Source organism: Nicotiana tabacum, chromosome 13 (genome assembly GCF_000715075.1).
Source record: "Nicotiana tabacum cultivar K326 chromosome 13, ASM71507v2, whole genome shotgun sequence".
Lineage (NCBI taxonomy): Eukaryota > Viridiplantae > Streptophyta > Magnoliopsida > Solanales > Solanaceae > Nicotiana > Nicotiana tabacum.
In genome coordinates, this window is record NC_134092.1 from 99,566,734 (window position 1) to 99,583,213 (window position 16,480).

A 16,480-nucleotide genomic window follows, 5' to 3' on the forward strand; every position below is an offset into this window, starting at 1 on the left:
CTGGATTAGGATAGAAAAGGCTTGTGCAATACTGGGCAGCAGATTCATCATCAAAATACTTCCTCTCACAACTGTGTAGACCTTGTTTAAACCCATTAGAAATCTAATTAGCCTTCTGTCTTGTTCAGCCTTGTGCATATTTGCCTTGGCACCACAAGTACACTGGCACTTACATTGTGCATGTGCATTCAATGTGTTTAACTCTTCCCAAAGCTTCTTCATTTTTGTATAATATCCTGTAATGTCTAGGGTTCCCTGACTTAGGTCGTTAATTTCCCTTTCAAGCTGGTACAATTTCGCTCCATTCGTCTGATCGTACCTATCCTCCAGTTCCTGTCACAATTCCTTGGCATCGACCACATACTGTAAGCTATCTGCCAAATCCTTTGAAAGTGAGTTGAGAATCCACGATGTGACCATGTCGTCGCATCTCTCCCACTGCTCAAATGTCGGATGGTCGGAATCTGGCTTCTTACATTTTCCGATGATGAAACCGACTTTATTCTTCACTGAGAGACCTCTGAGGACGCCTCTTCTCCAGGATCTATAACCAGTTCCGTCAAATACCACCGGCACTAGTGTCGATCCGGCACTCTCTGAAGGATGCATGTACAAGGGATTGGTCGAATCTAACGTATCCTTGTTTACATTTGGTGAACTAGTTGAATCCGAAGTATCGTCATCTACCGCCATGATACAAGATGAATTAATCGACAAATCTGGAAAAAACTGTGGGTGAAAATTAGGGTTTCCCAACTTGGCTTGCAACTTCAAAACAAGCAGAGATTAGTGATGAAAGAGATGAGCCTGCTCTGATACCATGTCGAGAACAAAGACTCAGATACGAGCAGAAATCACCATTGATGTGGTGATTGAAGCTCGGAGAAAACAAACGAGAGAGAAGAAGAGAAGATGGTGGAAGGTTCTGGAGAGAGAGAGAAAAACCGACGTTTTGATAAAGAGAAAAGTAAAATGTATATCTGTATTGTACTGTACATATACACATACTATATTTAGCTAATTACGAAAATACCCTCAACTACTAATTACAAAAATACCCTCAACTACATAAATACTTCTACAATACTCTCAATAATTTCGATTCAAAGGCTACCAAGATTTGAAGATGCACTTACTTCAGTTGGGTCATGTTATTTGTTTTTTGTTTGAACTCGTGAAGGTGATGACCGGTCGATGAAGGCGGCATAGCTATGGGGTGACGTTCTTTTTTCGGGCCTTTTCTTTCATTTTTTATTTACTAGTTTCAGTGTGTGTTGCAAGTGTAATTTAACTTATTTGTCAAGTGTTACAAAATTTATATCCGAAAATTATAAAGTTTTTTATTACATATATATCCTAAAAATATTTATTTGAGTTACAAAATAGATACATATGAAATTATCTAATAAGCTTACAGTTGAGCTAAATGATGCAAGTGTTTATTTGACTAACTTTATACAACTTTTAAGGATTAATGTTTCCAAGGGCCAACGGAAGAGGCGAGTATGACTATAAAACTTCAAGAAGATGTTGAATATCGTAAATAATATTGTATTTTGTAGCTTCAAAAAGTGTTATGTAACAATGTTCTTTTTCGTCAAACAACTCAAGTTTTAGAAGATATCTACAAAACATAGTAGTACATAATTAGAACACTAAATATCTTTTTTAATATATGAGCAGGCAGCAAAACCTTTTTTGTGTTTACCTTTCTTCATATTCAACGTTGCCGCCACAGCGGGGACATGTTGCGATATTATCTACCAAGCTCACTTTCTTATAGCATTTCTTGCAAAATAAATACCATGGGTCATCTTTGTTGATGATATCTTTTATTTTCGCATTAAATTTACGATATGTGTCCTACAAATAAACATAAAATAAGTTGGTTAGATTGGACACATTATACAAAGTATAATTATTTTTTAAATAGTTGATCAATAATGTACCTTTGTATTGTCAAACGAATCTGCATGTGTTATTACTACGATCTTCAGATTTTCGGCCTTTTTTATCAATCTACTTGGCATTAGTGTTATTTTTTTGTCTTGTGATTTTATACGGTTATGCATGCGTTTCAATTAATTAGTACATAGTAATAACTAAATTTTAGCCATAATTCCTTAAGTCGAGTTCAAAACATATCTTACTAATTCCATAGAGCAATTGCTTTTTCAAACGCTGGATTTATTATTACACTACTAACATGTGTAGTAGATATTACGAAATTACCTACACAATTATAAAAGTGAAAACGTTAAGTCCAATATAAAAGATAAAGAATTTACCGTAAGCGCAAAGGAATCGGATATACTATCTCGGTATGTTGTACCCTTAACATCACATAGAGCCACAATAGGTTTTTCAAACATCATATTTTGGAGCATATCACCATCTTTTTCTGCTATTTCTCCCCATAAAGTTACAGTTTGACGATCATACTTGAGTTTTATAATTCAATATTATATTAACTACATTTAATGCATTTGATCAATTAATAATATGATAGTTAATGTATGATAATAAATGAATAAGTTAACTAAATTCAACTTACCTATCATTCATTAGCGTTATTTCTCTTCGTTTCCTGTTAACGTCTCCGATGGAAGCATTAACTTTCACTAAAATACCAATAATATGGATAGCTAATGTACTAATGCATTTTAATCCAACCACAATGTACCTACTATTAAAATTGAGGATTGCTAAGCTTTTTATGATTCTATTTATGTTTTGCGTTAATTTTTATGCACATTAAAACCAATTACTTTTCAATAGTAGCATAAATATCAAATAAAGCTAAAACATTTTCAAATATCCCAATCTAAGATTTGGCAATATTATTTCATATTTTCTTAATTCATCACCTTTTGAACAGTAAGCTAGTCTTTTCAAAATATTGATTATGGGGTGTGTTTTCATAATAAGGATTTCAAAAAAGAATATCCCAATCTAAGTTTTTGAAGAGCAACAGAAAAAATCATAGTTGAACTGCAAGTAAGCTACATAACTTTCAGAACATAATATATTACATCATAACCAGAAGATTATATAAAATATTATTTATGAGATCGATAAGGAGAATTGTTTACCCGAAACAACGAAAATTATCAAAACTTTGGATGGATTTAACGACACCAATTGTCAAGGGCTATTCTTTAAGAACATAATTTTAAAATTATGATATGTATATATTGTCAATTAAAAGAGATAATCACATTTAATTTTGTGAGAAAATATAAGCAACTTCAGTGGCATAACAATTAGTAAGCTGGCATAAGGAGAAGATGTGAGGAACAATCATAATGCTATTTCTAATGGCACAGTGGAATAGAACAGAGGAATATTTTTTAAAAAGATTGATCGGTTTGATGCAATCATTCGACTAATAGTGATAATGCACGAACAATCATTATTATATAACTTCAAAAATATAGTACAAGATAGAAATTGACCGCAAGTGGGAAGCAAATTTGCTATGAGGACGTATGTTTATGACAAAGAATGTAGAAATAGCTTCTTTTATAGTTGTAAAATTCTAGAAACCTAATTTGATCTCAAAACAAAGAAGAAAGAACCTAATACGGTAAGTAAAGGAGAAATTTAATCCATTGTAAAATTCTAGAAACCTAATTTGATTTCAAAACAAACAATGGGAGAAGCCTAATACGGTAAGTAGAAGCCTAACACGGTAAGTAGAAGCCTAATGGAATTGGAATCCAAAACTTATACAAAAGGGAGGTAAACCGCAAGTAGTCGACAATTAGCTTTTTTTTAATTTTAATTTTTCTGAATAAAATAGTTATTACAATTACTATTATATCCAACATATAATGTACTTACGAAGGGTAAAAAAGACGAACGACATTTCGATAGAGCCTTCGTACTTTTAATATAGTATAGATAGATATAGATTTATCTTAGTTTATATTTTTTACTTAATAAAAAATACTAATTCACTCAGTCAGGCTCCTAATATGCGTGTATGCCCCGTCAATGGTCAGGGGTCTAAAATATATGTTTTGATCGAGTTCAGGTGTCTAGTTGAAATTTCATAAAGTAGGGGGGCCTAGATGTCAAATTTGAACAAGTAAAAATGTTTACTAGGCTATTCTGCCTTTTTAGACGGAGAGATTTGTGTAAATACAAAAAACTTAAGCACTCTTTTAATAAACTCCTAATAACCTCATAACACTAATACAAAGTGACTCGTTTCAATTTATTAATTAAAACCCTCGTACTCTTTTATAATTAAACGCCCAACTATTTGGCTCCTATAACCCAATAGTTTCCCTTTAAATGATTGATTAATTCATCAAGAGGGAATAGTACGGAAGGAATGATTTAAATTAACTCTTTACAATTAGAACAAAGTAAATTGGATAAAAAGTTTCTATAACCTGAATTTATTCACATTTCCCTCGAATTTACTAAAGTTATTTTTTTAAAATAAAATAGTCACTCAACTTTAATTAAGTATCACGAATGTCACCGAATTTTTTTTTAACTAAAAAGTTACTCAACTTCTAATTATCACATAAAATCATTATGAGAAAAATAAAAAAGAGATTCTTATTATTATAATTAGGCAAAGCTGAATGACATTTTGGTTATAAAAATAATTTAGTGATTTTCATGACACATAAGTAAGTTGAGTGACTTTTTGTTAAAAAAATATAATAACTTTGGTTAATTTAAGGAACATGAAGAGCTATAAAAACTTTCGAAAAAAAACATAAGTATGAATTACCAACTACACACTTTATCTCTGGAATGATCAAGAGGTAATAGGATGTGGCCAGAGTAATGTATAACTGGAAATCCATGACAAGTTAATTTTATGCCTTTTCCTTAAACTAGATGATGTATCTGTGCGATGCACATGCCCAATTGTTGCTCTTTTTTTCTTATTTTTTTCCTTTTAATATTTTTTGATCTATTGCTAATTACATATTTTATTCGACTTCAGGGAAAGAAAAAAAATATAGGCATTTGTATAATAATGTATAGAACCACATATATATATATATATATATATATATATATGTAAATGTATAGAACCACATTTACATATATATATTTAAATCTTTTGCGTTATGTGTATTTTAATTTTTCTGAAATCGTATTACTATACCAATCACTTTATAATACTTGTTGAAGTCTAACATTTTATTTTACAAAGATTATACAATACTTCAAGTGCACTGTAGAGTATTTCTACATAGATTCTACATATCTTTATTTTAAAAAAATAGTTTTGCACTACCAAACTTAAAATCGATTATAAAAAATTGATTGAAAAGTCAATTGAAAAATAAGCCGCGATGTATTTTCTCATTGTTTAAATTGAATATATATAGTTTTACTCTTTTAGTATTATCAATTGTGTTAATGTATTTTTTTTTATATTAATCAAAATTTAAATAATAAAACATATTCATTTTATTTCCAAATAGTTGACGAAAAAGATTTTTTTTGTTCTTTGCAAAAAATAATTGTAATTTTTAATTATTCAGAATTTTTTTACCAGAAAATTTGTATGTTATTCTAGTTTAATGACATATCTGAATAATTTATTTAAAATAAATTTATTTTTCAATCACTCTAAATACTAATCAAAATGACCTTAAATTGAAGCATTGGAGTATTTTTCTAGTTTCATTTGATATGATTGAGATGCTCTAGAGTGTAATACAACTTTCTCTACCATAATTATTTGTTGAGTTTTTTTAAAAATTGTTAATTTTATATTTATGTATTTTAAAATTTATATAATGTTGAATTATTTATTGAACACAGAGGAAGTACCCAACTAAATTTAATCATAGAGAAAAAAGTATAATCATGCAGAATGATACTTCTTATGCTGCCTAATACATAATAAAAAAAATAATTCCCCAAATTAGTTGTCTTAATCTTTTGTTTAGATTATTCTCAAATAATGTTTTATAGAGGAAATCTTTATTATACAATTTGAACAATATTCAATATTCTATAATAAAAAAGGAACTTGACTATATTTTATTCTTAAATATTTTTTTCCTAATTTTATAAAGTATTCCAATTAAAATTGCAATTTAATGAGAACTTGTATAAAATTATATCAATTGATACTAATATAAAAACACTTTAATAAAAATTTACATAATTTATTGCCACTTTAAAAAAAAAATAGTCTTTACCTAAAAAAAATAGTCTTTACCTAAAAAAAATATTTTTAAAATGACCATGATGCCCTTTGTCGACCTCCTCTTCTCTCTTTTATATAATAGAAGAAATAGAAAAAACTTTTTATTGTTAGAACTTAGAAGAGCTGACTCAGCCGCTTTTAGAAAAAGACAAACTAACCTAGAGATCTGAAGTGGCGGGAACCCAGTGTCATGATTTCTGCAGATTCTTGTTTTATGTATTAATTTGGTTTTTCTATATAAAAACAAGTATATATAAGCAAACATGCAGAAATGCAATTTAGTCCATCTATGACATGTTATATGAATGAAAGGGAAACGATTAACGGACTATTGCAATTCTTCCCATCATGACAAAGCGAGTCACTCATGATTCAATAGTTCCATTTTTCGCTGATGCGTCCCAATGAAATCCCAGCAGTCAAACCAATGTGTTTGTTCCGCACCCTCCTTCCAATCAAATCTATTCCAAGGTGTCCGGAGGCATTGGAAAGAAAGGAGGGATTGAGCCCCCAGGTGCTAGACCGAACATAAGCACAAGTCCAAAACCATCGTACGAACCAATAGGAACCTTCAAATCATGATTCTCAATCCGTTTAGCTCAGATGTTGACTTTGATTAACTCTCTTAACTTAGGCTTCAAGTTAGCAACAGTCATTAACTTTTATGTAGGATTTTCATTTTATAGGGGTATTAAGTGTTTGAATTTTGAAATACAGGGGGTGTGCCTTTAACTCAGTCATATGATAAGGGTGTTTAAATTAATTTACTCAAGATTAAACCCTTCCTTTTTGTTATGAACACATGTGATTAAATGATAGGAAGTAAATTTTTTGAATATTCACCTTTTTTCTCTGTATTCTTTAGCTCGTTTTTGGTCATGCTTTAGAAAGTTCTGATTTTCGCATTCTATTCACTGGTTTTCTTGATCAATTGCATTCTATGCACTGATTTGGTGTTCTTATGTTCTGCTTGTGGTACTAATTTCGTTATCAAATTACCAGTGATGTTGAAACTATAGAACAATTCTGTGGCCTTTTATCTACTTTCTGTTGAAGTAAGATGCATGATCCGATGCCTCCTACCCCCTGTATTAAGCGCCAGAAGCTAAGATACTTTTAAACAATATTTCTACCTCCAACACTTTTTATTCCACTCCTAGGTAAATGAATAAAACTTTTTGCCATACTTTCCTGTTTGAACTTCCACGAGGCAGGAAGGTCCTGTATCCTTTATACATGGAATGTGATACATTTTTAAATAAAGAATACATGTATTGGAAATCGATAAAGCCTACAACAACAGAAGAAAGATTATTGTACATTAATAATGAGGTTGATGAAGAAAATTTAAAAAGTTGATGCCAATATTAAATTAGTCTCGACGGTTGATAAGGAGTGGCATTTAAGTAAAGGTCACCCTTTCTAGCAATAGTTATTCCAGATAATTCAGTCAAGTCCAAGTCTCTTGGCTTGATTCCAGTTGGGAGTTTCCAGTCGAAGTGATACAGCAATTGGGCCAATGGCAAGTAAAGATTAGCTAAACCAAATGACATTCCAGGACAAATTCTCCGTCCACCACCAAAGGGAAGAAACTCAAAATTATTACCAAAAAAATCCATAGAGCATTGCTCAAATCTCTCTGGCTTAAAGCTTTCGGCGTCATCCCAATATTTTGGATCTCTTCCCAATGCCCAAACATTAACCATAACTTTGGTCTTCGCAGGAATAGTGTAGCCGTTTATATCTGTGTCTTCCCTGCATTCTCTTGGGACCAAAAGTGGAGAGGGTGGATGAAGTCTCAAAGTTTCTTTAATGACTAACTTTAAGTATTTCAGCTCCTCCACATCGTTTTCATCAAAAGATACTTTGTCCCTAAAGGCTTCTCGCACTTCTGCTTGAGCTTTGGTGAATACACTTGGATTCTTCATCATTTCAGCCATAGCCCATACAGTTGTTGTTGATGAAGTTTCCGTTCCGGCAGCAAACATGTCCTGTAAATTAATAATGGCAAAGCTATTATTTTCTTATTTGTGATAGGATTTTGAAAATCTTTTAGCTATGGCAATGGATATGGGAGTAAGTATAAGCATATATAGTATTCAATAGTACTTACAACAATAACAGCTTTGATATTGTTGTTGGTGATGGGAAATTGAAGACTTGTATCATTCTTAAGTCTTAGTAGGACATCAATTAGATCTTCACCTCCTAATGCACCATTACTCTTGCCAGCTGCAAGATTTTTCTTGTGCTCGTTGATGACATCCTCAACAATGGCATCTACCTTAAGGTGGGCATTCAGAAGTTTACGCTTCATTCCACTGAGAACATGAAGAAACTTGTATGAAGGGAAGATGTCTACCACATCAAAGCCTTCTGCTAATCCTATTACTTCTCTGATCTTTTTTGCAAATATATCTTGCCCCTTGAGTACTTGCCCAAATGCTGATCTACACGTCATGGAGCTTGCAAACCAAATGATCCTCTGCGTAAAATTAACTAGCTCACCAGAAGAAGAATCTGACCGGATAGAGTCAATGAGACGAACGACTTCATCACGTCTGATCGAGCTGAAGGACCGAACATTCTTTGCATTGAGAAGTTCCATGACACAAATTTTACGCATTTGTCTCCACTGGTCGCCATAAGGGCTAAAGGCAATGTCGGACTGGTTATAACAGATAATGTCCATGGCTACAATTTTAGGCCTAGATGCAAAAACCATGTCATGAGTTTTTAGTACTTCTTTTGCCATCTCCCTAGAAGTAACCACAACTGCAGAAATTTCACCTAACTGAAGGTGCATAAGTGGTCCATATTTTTTGGCTAAATCTCTAAGGACATGGTGTGGTTCTCCACCAATCATATGAAGCATACTTCCTAGTATTGGTATTTTCCATGGACCTGGTGGCAATTTTTTGCTTTGGCTATTAGAGTTCTTCCATTTCCTCAACAAAAATAGGAAAGATAGGAATAGGAAAATGGAAACCAAGCTGAAGAATTGCATTTTCGGAGATAAATGGAGGATTATTAGATGATTCTTCAAAGTCTAGTTGCGTATGGTCTTTTATAGGCATTTGTAACTTTGGCAATATAATAATTTCTGCAACTTTTGTTACATATGATTAGAGCAGACTTTGTTTACTTTCCTGTTGACCATTAATTATTCCTAATCAAAATAATTCAGCTGACTCAAAGAACAACAATGATGTGCTAATTATTAGTCGGGAAAATTCCTAGTAATGTGTGGGGTATGGCCCAGAAAGACTTTGGCGGCTGAAATTTGATAGTATTATAAGTATTAACAAATAAACTTAGTCTTGTGTTCCTTAGAAAGTGAAAGTGGAGAGACAACTTAGTTTTGTTTGTATGTACCAAGTTATACATGTACTGTGGGATGGTTGGAGTTGTATCATTCCTAACCAGAGATCTAAAATAATCAGAGCTTTTTATTTCCTTCACGGGTCTACTGACACAAATTTTAATTAGTCGGGCTAATAGACTTCGAATACCAGAGGGTCAAATCAAACAGAGTAACATGTAATAATATCTACTCCCTCTATTTCAATTTAGATGAGTTAGTTTGACTCGATATGGAGTTTAAGAAAAAAAAAAAACTTTTAAAATTTGTGGTATTAAAAGTTTAAGGAGTAAACGGAAAGACAAATATAATAATTTCTGCAACTTTTGTTTGTCAATATCTGATTGAAGCAGACCTTGTTTACTTTCCTGTTGACCATTAATTATTCATAGTCAAAATAATTCAGCTGACTCAAAGAACAACAATGCTGTACTAATTTGGCGGCTGAAATTGGATAGTATTAAGTATTTACAAATAAACTTGTCTTGTGTTCCTTAGAAACTGAAAGTGGAGAGACAGCTTAGTTTTGTTCGTATGTACTAAGTTATACATGCACTGTGGGATGGTTGGAGTTGTATCATTCCTAACCAGAGATCTAAATTAATCAGAGCTTTTTGTTTCCTTGACGGACGAATAAGAAAAGTGTATCGTCTAAATTGAAACGGATGGAGTACTTGTTTTAGTAATTAACATTGAGAACTATTTATTTCGTACGAGTATTTTTTTTTTTTTGATAACCGTAGTGTCCGAGCCAGCTTGCATGCACCTCGACTAATTCCACGGGATACCTGCCACCAACAACATGTACAAGGTAACTATATCCACCAAAGCTTGGATAGATGAGAAGAAATCACCTAGTATTTGCCTCCGTTGGGATTTGAACCTGAGACCTCATGATTCTCACCCACTTCATTGACCACTAGGTCACACCCTTGTGCGCTTTTGTAGGAGTATTGTATATGGAAGTTTGATGAATTTTATTTTATTGTTCCATATATGTACTTAAAACATTTATTTGAATCTTGGAAAGCGAAACAAGACATGTTAAATGTAATAAATAACAGAAGTACATGTTAAATATCAAAAAGCAAAATAAGACATTAAAAGTTAAATGTGTGGTCATAAATAATATTTTTATTATTTGTAAATATTGAAATTCAGTATCTTCAAATAATGGGTTGGTCATTATTATTTGTAAATATAAACTTAAGTTTTAATTAAATAATATAATGGTAAAATATTGAAATTTTTTCTTGAATATTATTAAATAGTAAATATTAAACTTAGTTCAAGTGAAATAATAATTTTTACTCTCGGAACTTCAACTTTTTTACAAAGTATTATTTATTTCCGAATTTCAACGTAAACTAAATAGTGTCCAAACAGAATGCCTAGTAATAATTTTTTTAATTGAAGCCATTCACCCAGGCTATAGTGCCCGTGGTGATGGGGCATTTGGCATTGGTGCCTACCATGTATATAAATAACCAAAAGAGTATATCGTCGGAGGACATAGAACCAAACCTCTACAAATATTACATGCAACCCAAAAACTTGTAATTGTTGGTTTGTGACCTGTTACAAAAAAGGTTGTGTGATCGCGCCCAACTCTAGTCCTTAAAAGAATAAGCGGTCGCTGCAAATATAATCCGGTCTAAAAGTCTGGAGTCGAATCTTACATAGAACTAAGGTTTCACTATAACTGTTCAATATCACTAAGAAGACAAGCTCGAACAATTCCTAAGTTATAAATATTAAGATTCTTATGTCTAACTAGTTATCCAACAAATTAAAGTAGTAAATTAACAACTAGAAATATAAAGGTTGGAGACAAGATTGGAAAAGTCTAGAGTTATGATTTTTTCAATTGTCGGAATCCTTCCAGCTATGTCTCCTACAATTTTGCATAAGTATTCTCTATTGATCATGAGCACTCGACTAATCGTAATTCTCTATTGAACAACTACAAAAATATACTAGTCATATTCTTTCGAATTACGCTAGCTCGCACTTTTTCACCGCTCATTATGATCATGTCAAAGCCTCGTTATCTCTAATCCAGCTTTTAAATCTGCCATATTGATCTCTCATATATCTTGGGAGTGACGTTATTTGACAACAACCTAAATATGTACTATTTCACAAGCAATGCATAATAAATATGCACAGTCAATTAATGGCCATTCAATCAACAACAATAAATACGCAGTTGAACAAGTAGGGCTATTTAAAGGCAAACTTATATTAAAACGTAACAAGAATTCATCTTCCAAAAAGTTCCATAAAACTCTAGATTAGAGAGTTAAACTATATATTAAAGAAGAACTAAGAGAAAAACTCTTGTGATCCGCGCTTCAGAGTGTTCTGTAGCCTTTTGCCTCTCCAATAATGTCCCTCTCTAAAAACTAAGTTTAAGAGTATTTATAAGGTAGGGTTAAAGTCTACATGTCAAAAATTAATGTGGAAATAAAAGTGGCTCGGATACATTGCAAGGCGCCATCAGAGGCACCAATGTTGATGCCTTGGACAAAGCCTTGCACTGTCTAAGGCTGTGACTTTTCGTGGACTTGCAACATCTAAAACTGTGACTTTTCATGGCCTTGCAATATTGTGACGACCTGACCGATCATTTTGAGTATTGTAGCCCCGTTTCCTGCTTATTCTATGTTCATTTGTCACTATGTGACTTGCTCGGGTGGTTGGGTTGGTTCCGGGGATGTTTCGCAGTGAATTGGGACACTTAGTCCCAATGTTAGAAGCTTAAGTTGAAAGAGTTGACCGGATATTAACTTATGTGTAAACAACTTCGGAATGGTATTTTGATGGTTTCGATAGCTCCTCATGGTGATTTTGGACATAAGAGTATGTCCGGATATTGATTTGAAGGCCCGCATGTCATTTTGGCTTGAATTGGCGAAAGTTGAAGGTTTGAAAGGTTAAGAAATTTGACTGAGAGTTGACTTTGTTGATATCGAGCTCGAATTTTGGTTCCGTGAGTTAGAGTATATCCGTTGTGTCATTTATGATTTGTGTGCAAAATTTGAGGTCAATCGGAATTGGTTTGGTCTGTGACCTGTTACAAAAAAAGGTTGTGTGATCACGCCCGACTCTATTCCTTAAAAGGATAAGCGGTCGTTGCAAATATAATCCGGTCTAAAAGTGTGGAATCGAATCCCACAGAGAACTAAGGTTTCACTATAACTGTTCAATATTACTAAAAAGACAAGTTCGAACAATTTCTTAGTTATAAATATTAAGATTCTTATGTCTAACTAATTATATAACAAATTAAAGTGTAAATTAACAACTAGGAATACTAAGGGTTGGAGACAAGATTGGAAAAGCCTAGAGTTATGATTTTTTCAATTAACGGAATCCTTCCAGCTACGTCTCCTACAATTTTGCATAAGTATTCTTTACTGATCATAAGCACTCGACTAATCGTAATTCTGTCTCGAGCAACTATAATAATGTACTAGTCATATTCTTTCGAATTACGCTGGCTCGCATTTCTCCACCGCTCATTATGATCATGTCATAGCCTCATTATCTCTAATCTCGATTTTAAACCCGCCATATTTATCTCTTATATATCTTGGGAGTGACGTTGTTCGACAACAACCTAAATATACACTCTTTCACAAGCAATACACAATAAATATGCACAATCAATCAAATATGCACTCCTTATTTGGTTGGTGATGTGCGGACGACGGCATTCCTATATGAATAGGAGTCCTTTGACTCTGAATGGCCACGTAAAGAATTGCTATGTCAAATAATACTTTTCTTAGCGCAAAGAATGGAAAAAATATACGTTGTGTAGGTTTAATGCAAAGAATGGAATTTAAAGTGGAAAACAGTTTCATGAAAACTTTCTCCTACGTGATGACTGCTGTTTTGGTCATTATGTGTATATATATACATGCCATTAGTAACATTGAAATTCTTTTCTTAGCTCGAGGAAAGTAAAGATTCAATACGAGATAATTTTTCAGAGGACAAATATGACTATTACGTGTACTTCAAGCCTAATCTTTGAGTCGCAATTAGTGTACGTTCCGATAAATCTTGAAGTATGAGCATTTGTAAGCATCTAAATTTTATTGAATTTAAATTCATAAAATTATTTGGACTATATCTTTTCTAACATATCTTAGTTCAAATAAATTTATTGGGCTAATAGTTGGATTAGTTATATAAATCCAATGTATATGGATTAGATAAAAAAAATTCATTGGGCTGGCCCATTTAATTGAGCTACAAGTGATGAGCCCACTTCATTAGGCCCAATATGTCATCTTCCTAAAGGCCCAGTTTGGTGTTACGTGTCAAATGACGTGGCATGCCAAGTCATGCGGAAGAACCAATAGGATCATGCCACGTGTGAAAATGACAAGGCATGCCAAGTCAAATTAAAAGGCTAATGAAGCCACGCCACGTGTGCAAGTGACACATTCTGGCCAATCGAATGCGGCCTTGTCACTCTTCAATCTGATTGGTCGGAAAGAGTTTGTTCTTATCATAACTCTCCCCTCCCACAACTATAAATAGGGGTCTTCATAACCCAGAAAAGACACTAGAAGTTATAACAAGAAGACACAAGGGAACTCGTGGATCAAATGCCACATTTCTCTACAAACTGCAAGTGTTCAAGCATTCAAGCACTTCAACACAAATTTCAAGTATTCAAGATCAAGAACGAATTCAAATCAAATACAAGTCGATCAAGGCTACTTGTTCGTGATAAAATTCGTGGCAACAATCAAAGCGTTCACGACGGATAAATCAAATTCAAATTCAAGATCAAGCTTAAAGGCCCTTGAATTTATATTGGGAAAAAAGAATCAGATGATTAATAGAGATTGTACACTCATATTATTTGAAATCAAGTATTATGATTGTTGCAATATTTTTCGGCCTTGATTTTATTTTCTCGACGCAAATTTATTGTCTACAATTTTTAACTCTAAAATACCTGATATGAGTATAAATATCTCTTGGAATATTTGAAGTTGGAAAAGTACATAATAATACAACAAGCTTGCTTCGTATTAAACAAACAAAAAATAAATATTCAATCATCATTAAATTAATAAGACAATATTTAACTAGTCGTAGGTTCACTCGACGGATGCTCAATTATCATTAAATCACCAAGTTAATATTTAACTATTTTGTGTAAAATCACTTGGTAAATGTTTAATCATCATGAAATCAATAAGTTAATATTTAACTAGTCGTACGTCCAATTATCATTAAATCAATAAGATAATATTTAACTATTTGGAGAATTATCTGGTAGGTATTCAATCATCATTAAATTAATAACTTAATATTTAATTTTTCGTTTAATCACTCGACCGACATTTAAATATCATTAACTCAATAAGATAATATTAGCTATTTGTTGAATTACAATATAGATGTTCTGTTATCATTAAATCACTAAGTTAATATTTAACTTTTTGTAGAATCACTCGATAGATGTTCAATTATTATTAAATGAATAAGTTAATGTTAACTATTTGTAGAATCACTCGCTAGATATTCAATTATTAATAAAAAAAATTTAATGATTAATCATTTGTAGGATCACTCGATAAATGATCGATTATCATTAAATCAATAAGTTAATGTTTAGCTATTTGGGGAACAACCCTAGAGATACTTAAACCATCTTTCAGCTCTCTCAAACATCCTGATAGATGTTTAATATCCTTAGAATATTTTATATAACCATGTAGAATAATTTTTTTGCAACGATTTCGATACAAGATCAATCTAAATGTATTCCAAATCAAATTCCAAATTAACTCCAGATGATATCAATTTTTGTATTCAACATGTAAATATTATTTTTAAATTTTTTTAAATTACACTGTGATGACCCAAAATATCATCTTTAAATTTAATAATTAATTATGTGTTCTAAGACCTCTAAAAGTACTATTTATCATTTCTCGATTTGCATGCGCAATCCGTAAAATTTTATGAAAAGTTTTTATATGAAAAATGGATTAAAATATGGATTAGAGTTTTAAAACTCAATTGAGTTGACTTTGGTCAACATTTTGAGCAAACAGACTCGGATCAGTATTTTGACAGTTCCAGTAGGTCCGTATCGTGATTTGAGACTTGGGCGTATGCCCGGAATCAAATTCCGAGGTCCCTAGCCCGAGATATGGAATTTTGAAGAAAAAAATTAAAATGTTTAAGTTCGAATAGTGACCGGATGTCTAATTATGTGAAAACGACCTCGGAATAGAATTTTGATGATTCCAACAGCTCCGTATGGTGATTTTGGACTTAGGAGCATTTTCGAAATTTTATTTGGAAGTCCATAGTTAAATTAAGCTTGAAATGGCTAAAATAGGAATTTAAAGTTTGGAAGCTTGACCGGGAAGTTGACTTTTTGATATCGGAGTCGGAATCTAGTTCTAAAAATTTTCACAGCTCTATTATGTCATTTATGACTTGTGTGTAAAATTTGAGGTCAATCGGATTTGATTTGATAGGTTCCGACATCGAATGTAGAAGTTGAAAACTCTTAGTTTCATTAAGCTTGAATTGGGGTATGATTCATGGTTTTAGCGTTGTTTGATGTGATTTAGAGGTTCGACTAAGTTCGTATGATATTTTAGGACTTGTTGGCATATTTGGTTGAGATCCTGAGGGCCTCGGGTGAGTTTCGGATGGTTAACGGAACAAAAGTTGGACTTAAAAAGCTGCTACAATTTTCTCTTCTGCTGTATATTCTAGGCTGTGATCGAGCCCCAGATCGAACCCAGATATCGAGCCCACGATCGAGGCCTGAGTCGAAGCCAGGGACGAGGCTCAGTATCGAAGCCTCGATTGAAGGCAAGGCTCGAGGACATGATTGAAGGTAAGGCTCGAGGGCTAGAATCGAGACCCATGCTCGATGCCCT

The 16,480-nt window shown here is 32.7% G+C and overlaps 2 protein-coding genes across 2 annotated transcripts; both read right to left on the reverse strand.

Annotated features, from left to right (window-relative positions):
- Positions 1-336: 336 nt before the first annotated feature.
- On the reverse strand, positions 337-693 carry LOC142168264 (uncharacterized). The gene has a single exon (XM_075228923.1). The coding sequence runs from the start codon at positions 691-693 to the stop codon at positions 337-339; it is 357 nt and encodes a 118-aa protein (XP_075085024.1).
- Positions 694-7,462: 6,769 nt separating this feature from the next.
- On the reverse strand, positions 7,463-9,242 carry LOC142167874 (5-epiaristolochene 1,3-dihydroxylase-like). Its single transcript, XM_075228236.1, has 2 exons — positions 8,304-9,242; positions 7,463-8,181 (listed from the first exon to the last, which is right to left on the reverse strand). The coding sequence occupies exons 1-2, from the start codon at positions 9,195-9,197 to the stop codon at positions 7,558-7,560; spliced, it is 1,518 nt and encodes a 505-aa protein (XP_075084337.1). The 5' UTR covers positions 9,198-9,242; the 3' UTR covers positions 7,463-7,557.
- Positions 9,243-16,480: the final 7,238 nt, after the last annotated feature.

What these genes read in the sequence shown, in the direction of transcription:
- LOC142168264 (XM_075228923.1), bottom strand. Translation starts at nt 693, where the DNA reads ATGGCGGTAGATGACGATACTTCGGATTCAACTAGTTCACCAAATGTA.
- LOC142167874 (XM_075228236.1), bottom strand. Translation starts at nt 9,197, where the DNA reads ATGCAATTCTTCAGCTTGGTTTCCATTTTCCTATTCCTATCTTTCCTA. An exon ending in ATATCAAAGCTGTTATTGTT is followed by an intron (nt 8,182 to 8,303) that starts GTAAGTACTATT and finishes ATTAATTTACAG; the next exon opens with GACATGTTTGCTGCCGGAAC.